Source organism: Rhipicephalus microplus, chromosome 8, assembly GCF_043290135.1.
Source record: "Rhipicephalus microplus isolate Deutch F79 chromosome 8, USDA_Rmic, whole genome shotgun sequence".
In the NCBI taxonomy this organism is placed as follows: domain Eukaryota; kingdom Metazoa; phylum Arthropoda; class Arachnida; order Ixodida; family Ixodidae; genus Rhipicephalus; species Rhipicephalus microplus.
Window position 1 is genome coordinate 107,098,063 of NC_134707.1, and position 15,889 is coordinate 107,113,951.

The 15,889-nt window shown below is 44.4% G+C and overlaps 1 protein-coding gene across 2 annotated transcripts in view; it reads right to left on the reverse strand.

Moving 5' to 3' along the window:
• LOC119187305 (uncharacterized) overlaps window positions 1–15,889 on the reverse strand; it is a 62,481-nt gene that overhangs the window by 15,183 nt on the left and 31,409 nt on the right. For both annotated transcript variants that reach the window (XM_075872455.1, XM_075872456.1), the window contains exon 3: window positions 9,060–9,162. In XM_075872455.1, the coding sequence (XP_075728570.1) occupies window positions 9,060–9,162 (103 nt within the window). The remainder of the gene's footprint in view (window positions 1–9,059; window positions 9,163–15,889) is intronic.

Consider the following 15,889-nt stretch of genomic DNA (forward strand, 5'->3'; position numbering starts at 1 on the left):
CTTCTTAACATACAGGTCGCAGTTCGTGGAATTAAACCATGTCCAATCTTCAATCGTACCGGTTACCTCTGGCGTGCCGCAAGGCAGTGATTTGGCACCGGTATTATTCTTACTTTTCGTGAACGATCTTTCTTCATTTGTTAATGTTTGATGCAGATTATTTGCCGATGACTGCATTCTGTACAAATAAATCTACTCACACGATGACCATATCACATTAAATACAGCGCTAGACGCAGTTTCAGCCTGGTGCAGTGATTGGCCAATGAACATCAACGAAAAAAAGTCCGCGCTCTTATCTATAACTAGAAAAAAGAATCTATCCAATTTCAATTACGTCATCAATTCAGCTACCCTTTCTAATGTCACAAAAAATAAGTATCTAGGGGTCATTCTGTCACATGACCTACAGTGGGACGCTCATATTCATTACATCACATCATCTGCGCTGAAAAGACTGTTATTTATAAAAAGGCGATTACAGCAAGCACCACCACACACAAAGTTACTGGCCTACAAGACACTTATACGACCTATCCTGGAGTACGCAAACACTGCCTGGTTCCCGTACACAAAAAACTAACCAGCAAGCTCGAAGGTGTTCATTGAAAAGCGCTTAGGGTCATCTTCAACAAATTTAACCGAACAGATTCACCTACGGAGCTGCTTAAGAAGGCTGGACTACTAACAATAAACAACCGGGCGATATTGGCACGCTTAAAGCTGATGCACCAACTGTTACATGCTCAAGTAAACATAGACAAGTCCCGCTACATAAAGCTATCCGCAGCTAGAGCTACCCGCCACAAATACTCTCATACCCTTGCCCCTTACAGATTTTACACAGATGCCTTCAAATTCTCGTTCTTCCCGCTTGCGATCAGAGAATAAAATAACCCGTCCCCCTTCGTTGCCAATAGCACATCCTTAGCCACTTTCACAAAACTAGTTGAAAGCTACTTGGTAGCCTCGCAAACATAATATGGTGCTATGGGATCTTTCTTGTTATTTAAGAAAAGTGCTAATGTGATTGTACTTTGACAAATGTGCTTATGTGTTTTCTTTTTTGTTGTTGTTTTGTTAATTATTTTCTCATTATTGTTCTCTTTCTATTGACGGTACTTAATCACTGCCTTAGATTGTCCAACTGTTATAATCTCTCTGGGATTGACAGTATGTATAAATAAATAAATAAATAAATTCTTTACAAGCCAAATAAAAGTGAAAGAGACCAAGAGTCCTTACAGAACAACCTAAATTCTTTCTTCGATTGGTGAAATACTAGGTCGATGGAGTTAAACATTAGTAAATCAGTCTTTCTACAAATTTTAAATAAAGCTAGTCCTTTTACGTGGTGGTACACCTTAAATAATAATCCCTCGCAGTGCCATTTTTTGGGCGTGTTGGTAAAGGGAGCTTGACGACATATTGAGCGCTAAGAGACAGGGACAGGAGAGAGTGGACACCACAATGCGCTAACTTCAACAATTTTTATTTTCAGGAAACGCGAACCTATAAATCCGTGTACAGTGGCGCCACCAGTCTAACCACTAGCCCAGCAGAAAAGCCCTTTCTCGATCTAACAAGTCAACTGACGGTGCACTTACACATGCGTCACCTTTGCGAAAGATAGCATGGGCTTCAATTATCTCTCGCACGTCTTTATCTTTATGCTTCGCCAGAACACTGCAGGATGCGTACAAGGGTGTGCAACCACATTCCACGCAATGTACTGACAAATGGCCATAATTATTCTTGTTTTTAACATTGAGCTTATGTTCACGAAGACGGTCATTAAGGCATCTACCCGTCTGACCTATACATATACCACCACAAGTCAGAGGAAGCCCATAAACTACCCCTTCAACACACGCCACAAAATGATCGCGATGCTTCTTGGAGCAACCGACAGCAGGCTTGCGGTGCGGGTCCGTCAAGCGACTTATCCTGCCAAGCTTTTGTGGTGCTGAGAATACTACTTTAATGCCCACTCGACTAGCTACTTTCTTCAGGTTATGAGCAGTTTTGTGCAGGTACGGCACTACTGCAACTCTGCTCCTACTCACTGCCGGTTGGATGTCTGCTTCCCGAGGGCGACTGTCCAACCGGCATTTTTTAAGCAAACCCTCGACAACAGACACCTGTATCGACTCTGGGAAACCTGCTGCGGATAACCTCTCCGACTGACTCATGACACTTTTCTGAATTTTATGATGGCAAGATTTCCGCAATGCGTTCCCAAAACACAGATTGGCAATGCTTCTTTTTACTAGCTTCGAGTGAGCAGATTGGTATGGCAACAGGGGCTTATTAGCTCTGGGCTTGTATTCCCAACACGTGTGCTGCTGCTTGAATTCCAATTCAATGTCTAAAAACCGCAGCACGCTATCGGTTGGCTCTTCTACTGTAATAACGAGTGGGCTAAGGCAAGCAGAAAAAACAGCTTCGAGTTGACTTACTGCTACGTTTTCTTCACGCTCGAACAAGACAAGGTAATCGTCCACGTATCTCACAACTTTTGCCACCCTGTGCTGTGACAAGACATGTGCCAGATTTCTATCATGGTGGGCCAGAAAAATGTCACTCAGTACCGGCGCCAAACAGGAGCCGATACAGATGCCCTGCTTCTGAAGGAAAGTTTTCCCATTCCACGTGGCAAATGTCGAGCGGAGATATAAGCGAAGCAAGTCTAAAAAGCATTGAACCGAAATCTCGGCTGAGTTTTGAAACGCAACCACACCAAAGCTGTCAATACATTCTTCCACGCGCTCGATTAGTTCATTTTGAGGCAAAGAATAATATAAATCTTTTATGTCAAAGGAGCAGGCGAAAAAACCTTTGTCTGGGTTACTCTTCAGGAAATCTAATATTTCCCCGGAATGCCTAATCAAAAAGGGGTCGTCAATTTTAAGAATACCGAGCCTTTCTTGCAAGAAAAGGGCTAGGTTCTTCTGCCATGACCCTATTTCCGAAACTATTACCCTCAATGGCCATTCAGGCTTGTGCGTTTTCGCGCTAAACATAATATCAAGGCTATCTTTCTTGGCTGCGTCAATATTGTGAAACAATCTACTCAGGCCCAAATTTTTACAGAGACGTTTTGTTTCAAGTTTTACCTTCCTAAGAGACACATTATTGCACTCATTAAAAACTTTGGCAACTGCAGAACAGGCTCTCTCGTCATAGTCACCTTCCCCTAGGACAACAAATCCGCCCTCCTTATCCGCTGGCAGAACGCACAGTCGCTTCTGCTTCAAGAACGACACAACACGGCTTACAGGCACCCGTGAAGCCCCAATATTCTTCCGCGAGATCACATCAACCCCTTCCGATATACATCGATTCGCTTCACCTTCCGGGGCACACTTTGATATCCGTCGCACAAGGCTCAAAAGTTCCGGCGCACTCAACCGTGGCTCGACGGCGAACTTAGGTCCAAGTTTAAGAGCATTTTCAACGTAGTCTGGAAGACTAACCTGGCCGGTGGTTCTGACGCTGCATGTGGTTGGAACTGTCTTTTTTGGGATGCTGGCACGTAAGCCTGGCAGAGTCTGCTTCCACATGAATTCCGTGCCGCTGCTGACGATCGCTAGAAGATTCTTCCACTCCCTGGTGGCATGTCGTGTCCTTCCTGGATCTTCCAAGGAGGTCTTGAGCAGGTCCTTTAACATCCGAGCCTGCCTGTGCCACTCACTCCTAAGAATCTTGAGGACTCTGATGCCATGCCCGGCTGAAGGAGCGAGTCCACCAAACAACCGCACGACTTCATCCGGTAGGTGCTTGCAGCGAAGCATCGCGATCATTTTGTGGCGTGTGTTGAAGGGGTAGTTTATGGGCTTCCTCTGACTTGTGGTGGTATATGTATAGGTCAGACGGGTAGATGCCTTAATGACCGTCTTCGTGAACATAAGCTCAATGTTAAAAACAAGAATAATTATGGCCATTTGTCAGTACATTGCGTGGAATGTGGTTGCACACCCTTGTACGCATCCTGCAGTGTTCTGGCGAAGCATAAAGATAAAGACGTGCGAGAGATAATTGAAGCCCATGCTATCTTTCGCAAAGGTGACGCATGTGTAAGTGCACCGTCAGTTGACTTGTTAGATCGAGAAAGGGCTTTTCTGCTGGGCTAGTGGTTAGACTGGTGGCGCCACTGTACACGGATTTATAGGTTCGCGTTTCCTGAAAATAAAAATTGTTGAAGTTAGCGCATTGTGGTGTCCACTCTCTCCTGTCCCTGTCTCTTAGCGCTCAATATGTCGTCAAGCTCCCTTTACCAACACGCCCAAAAAATGGCACTGCTAAAATTTATTTCTAGTACATCGGGCTCTTTTCTGTGTTCTTCGTACAATCCGTGTTCAGTTGCTCCCCTCTTGATTCATGCCAACTGCCAAGCTCGCTCCCTTTCCTTCTTCATTCGCTGCAAGCACCTACCGGATGAAGTCGTGCGGTTGTTTGGTGGACTCGCTCCTTCAGCCGGGCATGGCATCAGAGTCCTCAAGATTCTTAGGAGTGAGTGGCACAGGCAGGCTCGGATGTTAAAGGACCTGCTCAAGACCTCCTTGGAAGATCCAGGAAGGACACGACATGCCACCAGGGAGTGGAAGAATCTTCTAGCGATCGTCAGCAGCGGCACGGAATTCATGTGGAAGCAGACTCTGCCAGGCTTACGTGCCAGCATCCCAAAAAAGACAGTTCCAACCACATGCAGCGTCAGAACCACCGGCCAGGTTAGTCTTCCAGACTACGTTGAAAATGCTCTTAAACTTGGACCTAAGTTCGCCGTCGAGCCACGGTTGAGTGCGCCGGAACTTTTGAGCCTTGTGCGACGGATATCAAAGTGTGCCCCGGAAGGTGAAGCGAATCGATGTATATCGGAAGGGGTTGATGTGATCTCGCGGAAGAATATTGGGGCTTCACGGGTGCCTGTAAGCCGTGTTGTGTCGTTCTTGAAGCAGAAGCGACTGTGCGTTCTGCCAGCGGATAAGGAGGGCGGATTTGTTGTCCTAGGGGAAGGTGACTATGACGAGAGAGCCTGTTCTGCAGTTGCCAAAGTTTTTAATGAGTGCAATAATGTGTCTCTTAGGAAGGTAAAACTTGAAACAAAACGTCTCTGTAAAAATTTGGGCCTGAGTAGATTGTTTCACAATATTGACGCAGCCAAGAAAGATAGCCTTGATATTATGTTTAGCGCGAAAACGCACAAGCCTGAATGGCCATTGAGGGTAATAGTTTCGGAAATAGGGTCATGGCAGAAGAACCTAGCCCTTTTCTTGCAAGAAAGGCTCGGTATTCTTAAAATTGACGACCCCTTTTTGATTAGGCATTCCGGGGAAATATTAGATTTCCTGAAGAGTAACCCAGACAAAGGTTTTTTCGCCTGCTCCTTTGACATAAAAGATTTATATTATTCTTTGCCTCAAAATGAACTAATCGAGCGCGTGGAAGAATGTATTGACAGCTTTGGTGTGGTTGCGTTTCAAAACTCAGCCGAGATTTCGGTTCAATGCTTTTTAGACTTGCTTCGCTTATATCTCCGCTCGACATTTGCCACGTGGAATGGGAAAACTTTCCTTCAGAAGCAGGGCATCTGTATCGGCTCCTGTTTGGCGCCGGTACTGAGTGACATTTTTCTGGCCCACCATGATAGAAATCTGGCACATGTCTTGTCACAGCACAGGGTGGCAAAAGTTGTGAGATACGTGGACGATTACCTTGTCTTGTTCGAGCGTGAAGAAAACGTAGCAGTAAGTCAACTCGAAGCTGTTTTTTCTGCTTGCCTTAGCCCACTCGTTATTACAGTAGAAGAGCCAACCGATAGCGTGCTGCGGTTTTTAGACATTGAATTGGAATTCAAGCAGCAGCACACGTGTTGGGAATACAAGCCCAGAGCTAATAAGCCCCTGTTGCCATACCAATCTGCTCACTCGAAGCTAGTAAAAAGAAGCATTGCCAATCTGTGTTTTGGGAACGCATTGCGGAAATCTTGCCATCATAAAATTCAGAAAAGTGTCATGAGTCAGTCGGAGAGGTTATCCGCAGCAGGTTTCCCAGAGTCGATACAGGTGTCTGTTGTCGAGGGTTTGCTTAAAAAATGCCGGTTGGACAGTCGCCCTCGGGAAGCAGACATCCAACCGGCAGTGAGTAGGAGCAGAGTTGCAGTAGTGCCGTACCTGCACAAAACTGCTCATAACCTGAAGAAAGTAGCTAGTCGAGTGGGCATTAAAGTAGTATTCTCAGCACCACAAAAGCTTGGCAGGATAAGTCGCTTGACGGACCCGCACCGCAAGCCTGCTGTCGGTTGCTCCAAGAAGCATCGCGATCATTTTGTGGCGTGTGTTGAAGGGGTAGTTTATGGGCTTCCTCTGACTTGTGGTGGTATATGTATAGGTCAGACGGGTAGATGCCTTAATGACCGTCTTCGTGAACATAAGCTCAATGTTAAAAACAAGAATAATTATGGCCATTTGTCAGTACATTGCGTGGAATGTGGTTGCACACCCTTGTACGCATCCTGCAGTGTTCTGGCGAAGCATAAAGATAAAGACGTGCGAGAGATAATTGAAGCCCATGCTATCTTTCGCAAAGGTGACGCATGTGTAAGTGCACCGTCAGTTGACTTGTTAGATCGAGAAAGGGCTTTTCTGCTGGGCTAGTGGTTAGACTGGTGGCGCCACTGTACACGGATTTATAGGTTCGCGTTTCCTGAAAATAAAAATTGTTGAAGTTAGCGCATTGTGGTGTCCACTCTCTCCTGTCCCTGTCTCTTAGCGCTCAATATGTCGTCAATAATCCCTCGATTGAAGTGAACAATTTTAAATACTTAGAAGTAAAGATTATCAATCAACTGTCGTGGAGCCACCATGTTGAGGACGCCTGTTCCTCCGCCTCTAGGAGCCCCGTCGCGGTGGTCTAGTGGCTAAGGTACTCAGCTGCTGACCCGCAGGTCGCAGGATCAAATCCCGGCTGTGGCGACTGCATGCATTTCCGATGGAGGCGGAAATGTTGTAGGCCCGTGTATTCAGATTTGGGTGCACGTTAAAGAACCGCAGGTGGTCAAATTTTTCGGAGTCCTCTTTTATGGCGTCTCTCATAATCAAATGGTGGTTTTGGGACGTTAAACCACACAAATCAATCAACCGCCTCTAGAAAACTAGGTTTTCTAAGACACAAACTTAAAAACGCGCCGTCACAAGTTAAGCTTCTTGCACACAGTGTATTTATACGACCCCGTTTTGAGTACGCATGCGTGGCCTGGGACCCATATTTAAAAAAAACATTTATAAACTTAAAATTGTCCAGAGAAGGGCGGTAAGATTCATTTATAATGCCTATCACAATCTTGATTACCTTAATCAATTGTGGCTACAAACAACATTCCACTTTTGAAACAGCGTAGATCTATCGCCAGACTGAAGTTTCTTTTTCTGTTTCTAAATCGTCAGTTTAATATCGACCCTCATGAATACCTATCTTCGTCTTCTTCCAGGCAAACCAGACATAATCACAATCATGACCTGACACCATACTTCGCACATACTAACCTTTTCAAACACTCCTTCTTTCCCCGAACCATTAGCGAATGGAATACATTGCCTACATATGCTTTTGCTGAACGTTTATTGATTGATTCGTGGGGTTTAACGTCCCAAAACCACCATATGATTATGAGAGACGCCGTAGTGGAAGGCTCCGGAAATTTCGACCACCTGGGGTTCTTTAACGTGCACCCAAATCTGAGCACACGGGCCTACAATGTTTCCGCCTCCATCTGAAATGCAGCCGCCGCAGCCGGGATTCAAACCCGCGACCTGTGGGTCAGCAGCCGAGTACCTTAGCCACTATACCACCATGGCGGGGCGCTTTTCCTGAACATGGCATTGAAAAATCTATGCATCTGTTTTCTTAGCCAACATTATTGACACCATGCTATATAAAGTCATATCATGAGTCCAGTTGTGTTACTTGCAAAAAAGTGCAATTTGTGCACTTTTTTTCTAGTAGTGTATATTCATTTCACTCTGTTTAGTATGTACTTGTTTTTCAGTTTTTGCGTAGGATAGTAAAAAAAAAATTTGTTGTGCAAACGTCTTCTCTTTGTTTTCACTGTGTTCCCTTTCTCGCCCCTTCGGCTTGGTCTACGGACTGCAGTATGTACTAAATAAAAAATAAAATAAAAAATATGCTCTGTGCCCCAAGGAGTCCGCGTATTGACAGCAACGATGGTTTTCGCGAGTGACAGTAAAGAAATGAGCACAGTGAGTGGTCCTATGTGACGGCATCTAGCCAATACCGATGCGGCGCCGGCCTTGGAGAAGTCGGAGGAGGGGGAAGAGAGAAGGCACGCGAATAACCACTTACGTCGCCACTTTGCGAAGTTATAGGGACTTTACAACACATACAAACCGCTCCCATCGCGAGATAAGCACGGGTGGATCGCAATGCACGGAGCGGGATCTTCATAGCGCGCCCTTTTAGCCCGCCGCGCCACCTGGCTAGTGGTTACGTGATGACGTAAACACGTCATCATTGAGTGCTGAGTACCGCTAATGGTAAATGGTATACGTAAAGAGCTCGCCGTTAGTACACTGACGGGAGTTTCTTTATGACCTGGTTGTTTCGCATCACCACGTTCAGGAGCAAGGGGCCATAGTTTCGACTGCCAGCTACATTGCTTCTTCTTCCAATCGTTCCTTTGCCGGCCAACTGTTTATAATTTACGTCATATCCAAGACGGAAATGTGTCAGTGAAGCTGTGGTGAACCCCGGAATAAAGCACGTTCGGTGTTCCGACATGCCACCTATCACTAAACAGACACGCTAACGCATTTTTTTTTTGCAAACTGCGATTGGCCTATGAATGTACAATGGTCATCACTGAGTCTTCACTTGTGATTTTAAAGAGAATCGTCGTGTACGGGTAATACCCTGTATCACAATAACAGTCATACAATGCTTCCTATGACTATGAGTAGTCTAGTAGAAGCGCATCAGTTCATAACGTAAGAAAAACGAAACATCATTGACCTACAGCCAGAAAAGATTGCGGGCAGGCTTACCTAGTGATGACACCGGCAATGAAGCAGCCGAGAAGCGCAGCTACTATGCTGGCTGATATTATCATTGCTGTCCGGAACACGTGGAACGAAGTGTGCTTGCGACCTGCGTGTTACAGAAAAATAAAAGTTGCTCTCTATCACGTTAGATCTGGCAAAGTATTCTAAACACTGCTACGTTTTTCTTTCCACGCTATCGACCGGAATTCCTATGAGTTGTCATCCTCATCAGCCTAACTACACCCACGGCAGGGCCAAGACATGATCTCTTCAATGCTATTCACCACGTGTTTACCGAAGATTTCCACGACCCTATACTGGAACGAGTTAGAGATAAGAATTAATGAAGAGTATCTTAGTAACCTGGGATTCGCTTATGACATCGTCTTGACGAGTTGCTCAGGAGACAAATGACAGCTGAGGATTACTGAACTGGGCACGGAAAGCAGAAAAGTAGGTCTGAAAATAAGTATGCACGAAACGTAAATAATGTGCAACAGTCTCGGCATAAAACAGCACTCTGCAATGGGTAGAGAAACATTGGAAGTTTTCAAAGAATTTCTCAACTTATGACATGTAATAATGGTGGAGCCGAATGTTGATATTGAAATAACTAGCAGAATAAAGATGGGGTGGATCACATTCGACAAGCATTCTCAAATATCTAATGGTATTCTGCTACTAGCAATCAAGTCAAAGGTATATAACAGCTGCATCTTGCCAGTACTTAACCACGGAGCAGAAACCTGGAGGCTTCCAAAGATAGTTCAGCTTAAATTAAAGATGACGCGACGAGCAATAGAAACAAAATAATAAGTTTAACTTTCAAAGACAAGAAGGGAGAAGAGTGGGTTATGGAACGGACCAGGGTTGTAGTAACTTAGTTGAAATCAAGTAGAAGAAATGGACATGGGCCGGGCACGTAGGAAGGATATCCGCTGGTCATCAAATGCAACTGACTGTATTTCCAGAGAAGGCAAACGCACGAAGGGGAGAGAGAAAAATAGGTGGGCCGATGAGATTAAAAAGTTCGCAGATATAACGTGGCAACGGAAAACACAAGGCCGGGTTGATTGACGTATCATGGTAAAGACCTTTGCCCTGCAGTTGGTGTAGCGAGGTTGTTGTTGTTGTTGTTGTTGTTGTTGTTGTTGTTGTTGTTGTTGTTGTTGTTGTTGTTGTTGTTGTTGTTGTTGATGATGATGATGATGATGATGATGATGATGATGATGGCGAATAAGCTCGTTATTTGCTCGCAAAAAAATATTGAGAACAAACAGTGGGTGACTTAGAGTACTACGAGTGCTCTGGTACCGTAGGGCAGTTACGAAAAGCAGGATACTTTTACGAAAAGCAAGTCCCAGTTACAAAAAGCAAGGTACCTTCACGTGTCACACATTTGGCGCTCTAGGGAAATTCAGTGATACACATGTTAAGAGCAACAAGCACTTGCTTTAGAGTGTCATACGCGTTCAACTATTTATGTTGCAGTCGCAAAGTGTTTAGAACAGATGTTCGACAATTGAGAGTATGATGTATTTTCTTACTACGGGAGAGCAATAAGGCGTCCCCACGTTTGTTTACAAAAAGTGTTAAAGCCTTCAGAGTACTTAATGCTCTACCATGCGAGAGCAGAAAGCTGTCCCTGAAGCAGAAGAGTGAGATTGTTTAGAAGAAATGTTCACCGATTTAGAACATACAATGCGTTACTCTACTACGGGAGAGCATCACACTCTCCTAGTTTTAAGCAAGCAAGAAGGTGTTCAGAAGCACTTTTTAACGCTTTATAGTGTGAGGTACTTTACTATGGGAGGCAATATTGTGTTGAGAAAAAGTAGTTAATAATTTAGAGTACTTGGTACTCTACTATGGGAGAGCTGAAAGGAGTCCTCTGGGTTTCAGGCTTAATGATTGATTGATATGTGGGGTTTAACGTCCCAAAACCACTATATGACTATGAGAGACGCCGTAGTGGAGGGCTCCGGAAATTTAGACCACTTGGGGTTCTTTAACGTGCACCCAAATCTGAGCACACGGGCCTACAACATTTCCGCCTCCATCGGAAATGCAGCCGCCGCAGCCGGGATTCGAACCCGCGCCCTGCGGGTCATTCAGGCTTAATGAGGCCACAAAGCTTTCACAGAAGAGGGCCAAAAACTGTGTGTTTAAAATAAGTGAATAACAATTCAGAGTATTAGATACTCTATTATGGGAGAGCGCTGTGTTTAGGAAGAGTGGTTAACGATTTAGAGCACTCGGTACTCTACTACGGGGGAGCTTAATGGCGTCCCGTGGGCCTCAGCAGAAGTAGAATTCTGCCGAATGCATTCAGAAAAGAGTGTTGCAGTGTCCAAGCCAGAATGGTCTTCCATTGCCGAAAACAGAAGACGCTCATTGTGCACTATTGTGTAACTGGTTTGGGGGCTCTATCTATTACGTGTTGCATAAAATTCAAGGAAACGTCCTCTCACGACTCTCTCCCTTTAAGCCTCTTCTAACCAGAGAAAGCGAGCTTTTATTTTTTGTGCAGATAAGAATGAAAAACCACAGCACAAGGGCCCTAGAATTGCGGGTACATGGTTGATTTTTGACATTGAAACTCAGTTCCCCATCGATTGTTTCATCTCTTTTGAGATCCTACACTTTTGTCTTTTCAGAAGGGACGTTTTCCCCTCTCTCCTGACAACCTCTCCTGATCTGGCGTCTGCAGCCACCAAGGATGTTTAAAAAAAATAATTGCTGGAGTGGAAGCTCCCGCAATGCTTTGCCAGCAGTAGTGAAGCCAGCTTTTGGCCTCCAAAGATCTGAGAAACATGCTATTTTCTGGTGGTGGCTACTGAGACATCAAGTGTCTTTGATTCATTAGTCTAAAGCCTACGTCACCTATAAATTAAGAGATAATTGTGTCCGAAGAAATTATCCGCAGAGGCTATAGTATCGGTGACCTAATCTCCATTAAATTTCGCCTTGAATTCGAGGCTTTAAACAAGTAACACAAGGACGAACTTTGAGCACTATCTGACCCGAAGAGGTTGGAACGTTAAACTCGTTGGGCGTGCGAGCAAAACCCTCTTTCTCAATCGCCCAACGCTAACAGCTCATCATGCCCCTAGTAAGGTGGCTGCTGCAGCCACCATCTACGGTTGGCACGATTTCACTCGTGGGCAAGAATTTCCACTGCAGAATTTTTTTAAACCTCTTTGGTGGCCACGCGCCTCCCTTGACTAGCCCGTCTGCCCCTCCTTCCCTGCCACTCTGCGAGGCGAGCAGCTTAAAGCCCCTATACCTTCGAAATATAGGGGCTTTATAACAGTTGTAGTCGGTTACAACCTAAAAATAAGTACCCGCTCCACCCCAAGTACCGCAGCGCACCTGTCAACAGAGCATTGATTGGATTGTTCCGTCCAAACCATATGCGCTTTTTTGCTAATAATTCAAGTACTACGCATTATATGAATTATAGGTTCGTCGTTTTTTGTGGAAACGTTACGTTTGGCTGAGCGGTGAAATCAAAATTTTTCGCAAAATTTTCCGAGTAGCAAAATGTTTCGGGCGAAAACTTTCGAAATTAACACGTACCTGTTCGGTCAATTCATGTTCCTGAAATTACGTGATAGGATCTGACGTCACGTAAATCAGCGATTACAATAAGTCGAAAATTCTGCCTGGATGGGGCGGTGACCGCTGTGGGCAGAGCTTACATTTATTCATAGGCTGTAACCGACTACAAAGCAGCATTGGGGAAAATCGCACCACCTCCCACGAAAAAGGACCAGGAGTAGCATGTGAAGCGGCGCATCGGTCCACTTAAAGTTCCGTTCATCACGGCCATCTTGCGCGATGTGAACGCAGTTTGCAAGTGAAGCAAGCCATGAATTCATTGTAGTTTTTGTTGCTGTTACCCGTGCCGTACTCTTGTCGGATCACGTTATGCGGGGGCATGCGCGTCTACGGAACGTCGCTCCCGACGCTATCACGTGATTGCTGAGAGAGTGGAAGGAGGGGGGGCCACAGTTTCTTACAAAGGGATTTACGCAGGCTTGAACGCACCAGGGAGTTCCGACTAGGATACAACGTGCTGGTTCATCGCACATATGCAGAATCCCGCTCTCCGACGCCATCACATTGCTTAGACATTCTAAGAAAGAAAGCCACAGAGTCTTACCCAGCTCCTTATACAGACCCGAAGGTACAAGCATGCGAGCGCGTTCTCACAGTGGGTCTCGCTTGCTGGATTCAGTGCTGAGTGTTTGTGTCACTTGCGATTGCTTGACGCCCTGCAGCTCTCGCCGAGTGTTCCCCGTTCCTCTGACTCCTTCGATCATGTCCGCCATCTTTCCTATATCTTATCTTCTCTTTCTTGACTCGCGTGCGGTGAGTGCACCATCTTCTATATCCTCTACGATTGACGCAATAGCATTAAAGAGCTCGTTTCGCAGGAATTTTGGCATCAGCGTCAGCGTCGTTTGTTGCGAGTGATAAATCATCAACTTGCGCGTGACCAAAAGTTGAGGAATTTACAAATAAATTAATTAAGAAAAAATGCCAGATCACACGCACACTGGGAATCGATGATATGTGAAGCACCATAAAGAACATTGATATGTCGCTTTAATATCACCACAAAGTTGCGAGGCTGATGCATGTAGTACACAGTAAACACAAGCAGAAATGTTATGCGCACGCAGCCATCTGGATAAGATGCAAGTGCGTTCTTTATATAGTCGCGTAACGACGCCACCGCTAACGTTTGCAATACCAGCCTAAACATTCGTTGGCATGTAAGTTTTGCCGCACATGGTTTCCATGTCATGATTATAATGTTTGCACCTGGCACTTGTTATTGTTATCATTCACCTCACGTAATAACACATTTGGTGTATGCGAAGCTAGCGAAACAGCCACGAGCGCGCTAAGAACGTAGCACGTGCTCATGTTTAACATGATACAAAAATTATGATGACCATGTTTCGATGTGTCACCTTTGTCGCTCATTCACGTCACGCAATACCAAATTTAGTGTATGTCAAGCTTGCGAAACGACCAAGAGTGCGTCATGAGTGTGTCATGTAGTCATGTTGTTGCATCACACGAATGTCTTGATTATACTGTTTGCACCAGCCATATACCTTCGTTATCCATTCAGGTCACGTAACACCAAATTCGGTATTTACGAAGCTAGCTAACGGCCATGAGCGCACATAGAGCGTAGAACGTAGTCATGTTTTACATTACACGCATGTTATGGCTACCATGTTAGGTTGTGTCATTTACTTCGCCGTCCAGTCATGTCACGTAATACCAGATTTAGTGTACATAGAGCTAGCGAAAAGGCCGTGAACGCACCATCAGCGGGGAGGGCAGTCATGACGTACATGAAATGCCCATCATGATTTACATGTTAGGGTCTGTCACTTATGTTCGCCATGCAGTCATGTCATACCACACCAGTTTTGCAATATGCCATGCGAACGTAACCATTGCAAAAGCAGCAAGACCATGAATTGTAAATTATGACATTCATGGCATACATGTCATTATCTTTATGTTGTGACTGGTCACTTACGCTCGTCATACAGTCCTGTTACGCCATAAACATTTTGGTATACATCCTAACATCGGAACAACCAAAAAAGCTAAAAGTCGTAGGGTACACAGACAGACAGACAGACAGACAGACAGACAGACAGACAGACAGACAGACAGACAGACAGACAGACAGACAGACAGACAGACAGACAGACAGACAGACAGACAGACAGACAGACAGACAGACAGACAGACAGACAGACAGACAGACAGACAGACAGACAGACAGACAGACAGACAGACAGACAGACAGACAGACAGACAGACAGACAGACAGACAGACAGACAGACAGACAGACAGACAGACAGACAGACAGACAGATAGATAGATAGATAGATAGATAGATAGATAGATAGATAGATAGATAGATAGATAGATAGATAGATAGATAGATAGATAGATAGATAGATAGATAGATAGATAGATAGATAGATAGATAGATAGATAGATAGATAGATAGATAGATAGATAGATAGATAGATAGATAGATAGATAGATAGATAGATAGACAGACAGACAGACAGACAGACAGACAGACAGACAGACAGACAGACAGACAGACAGACAGACAGACAGACAGATAGATAGATAGATAGATAGATAGATAGATAGATAGATAGATAGATAGATAGATAGATAGATAGATAGATAGATAGATAGATAGATATATAGATAGATAGATAGATAGATAGATAGATAGATAGATAGATAGATAGATAGATAGATAGATAGATAGATAGATAGATAGATAGATAGATAGATAGATAGATAGATAGATAGATAGATAGATAGATAGATAGATAGATAGATAGATAGATAGATAGATAGATAGATAGATAGATAGATAGATAGATAGATAGATAGATAGATAGATAGATAGATAGATAGATAGATAGATACGCTCAATATCGCCGAAGTTCACTATAAAGTGCTTCGAACTTAAAAGTTCGAAGCATGCGGCTTTCTTTTTTGGAATATCTAAGGAATCATGTGATGGCGGGTACAAATGGGGATCGTCCCATGTCGTTTGCGTAGCATTTGTTCTACCACACCAACACGCATCTTTTTTTCTCTCTCTCACACATGGTATTTATCCCAAATGTAGGTTACGTGTATACATACGTAATCTACCTAACATACTTATGAAAATAAAATGGCAGAACTTTATAATTTCAGTCTACATTATTTGCATACGAGCTCGAGCTGTTGATTAAGAGTAGTAACTCTCTTGCGAACGTAGTTT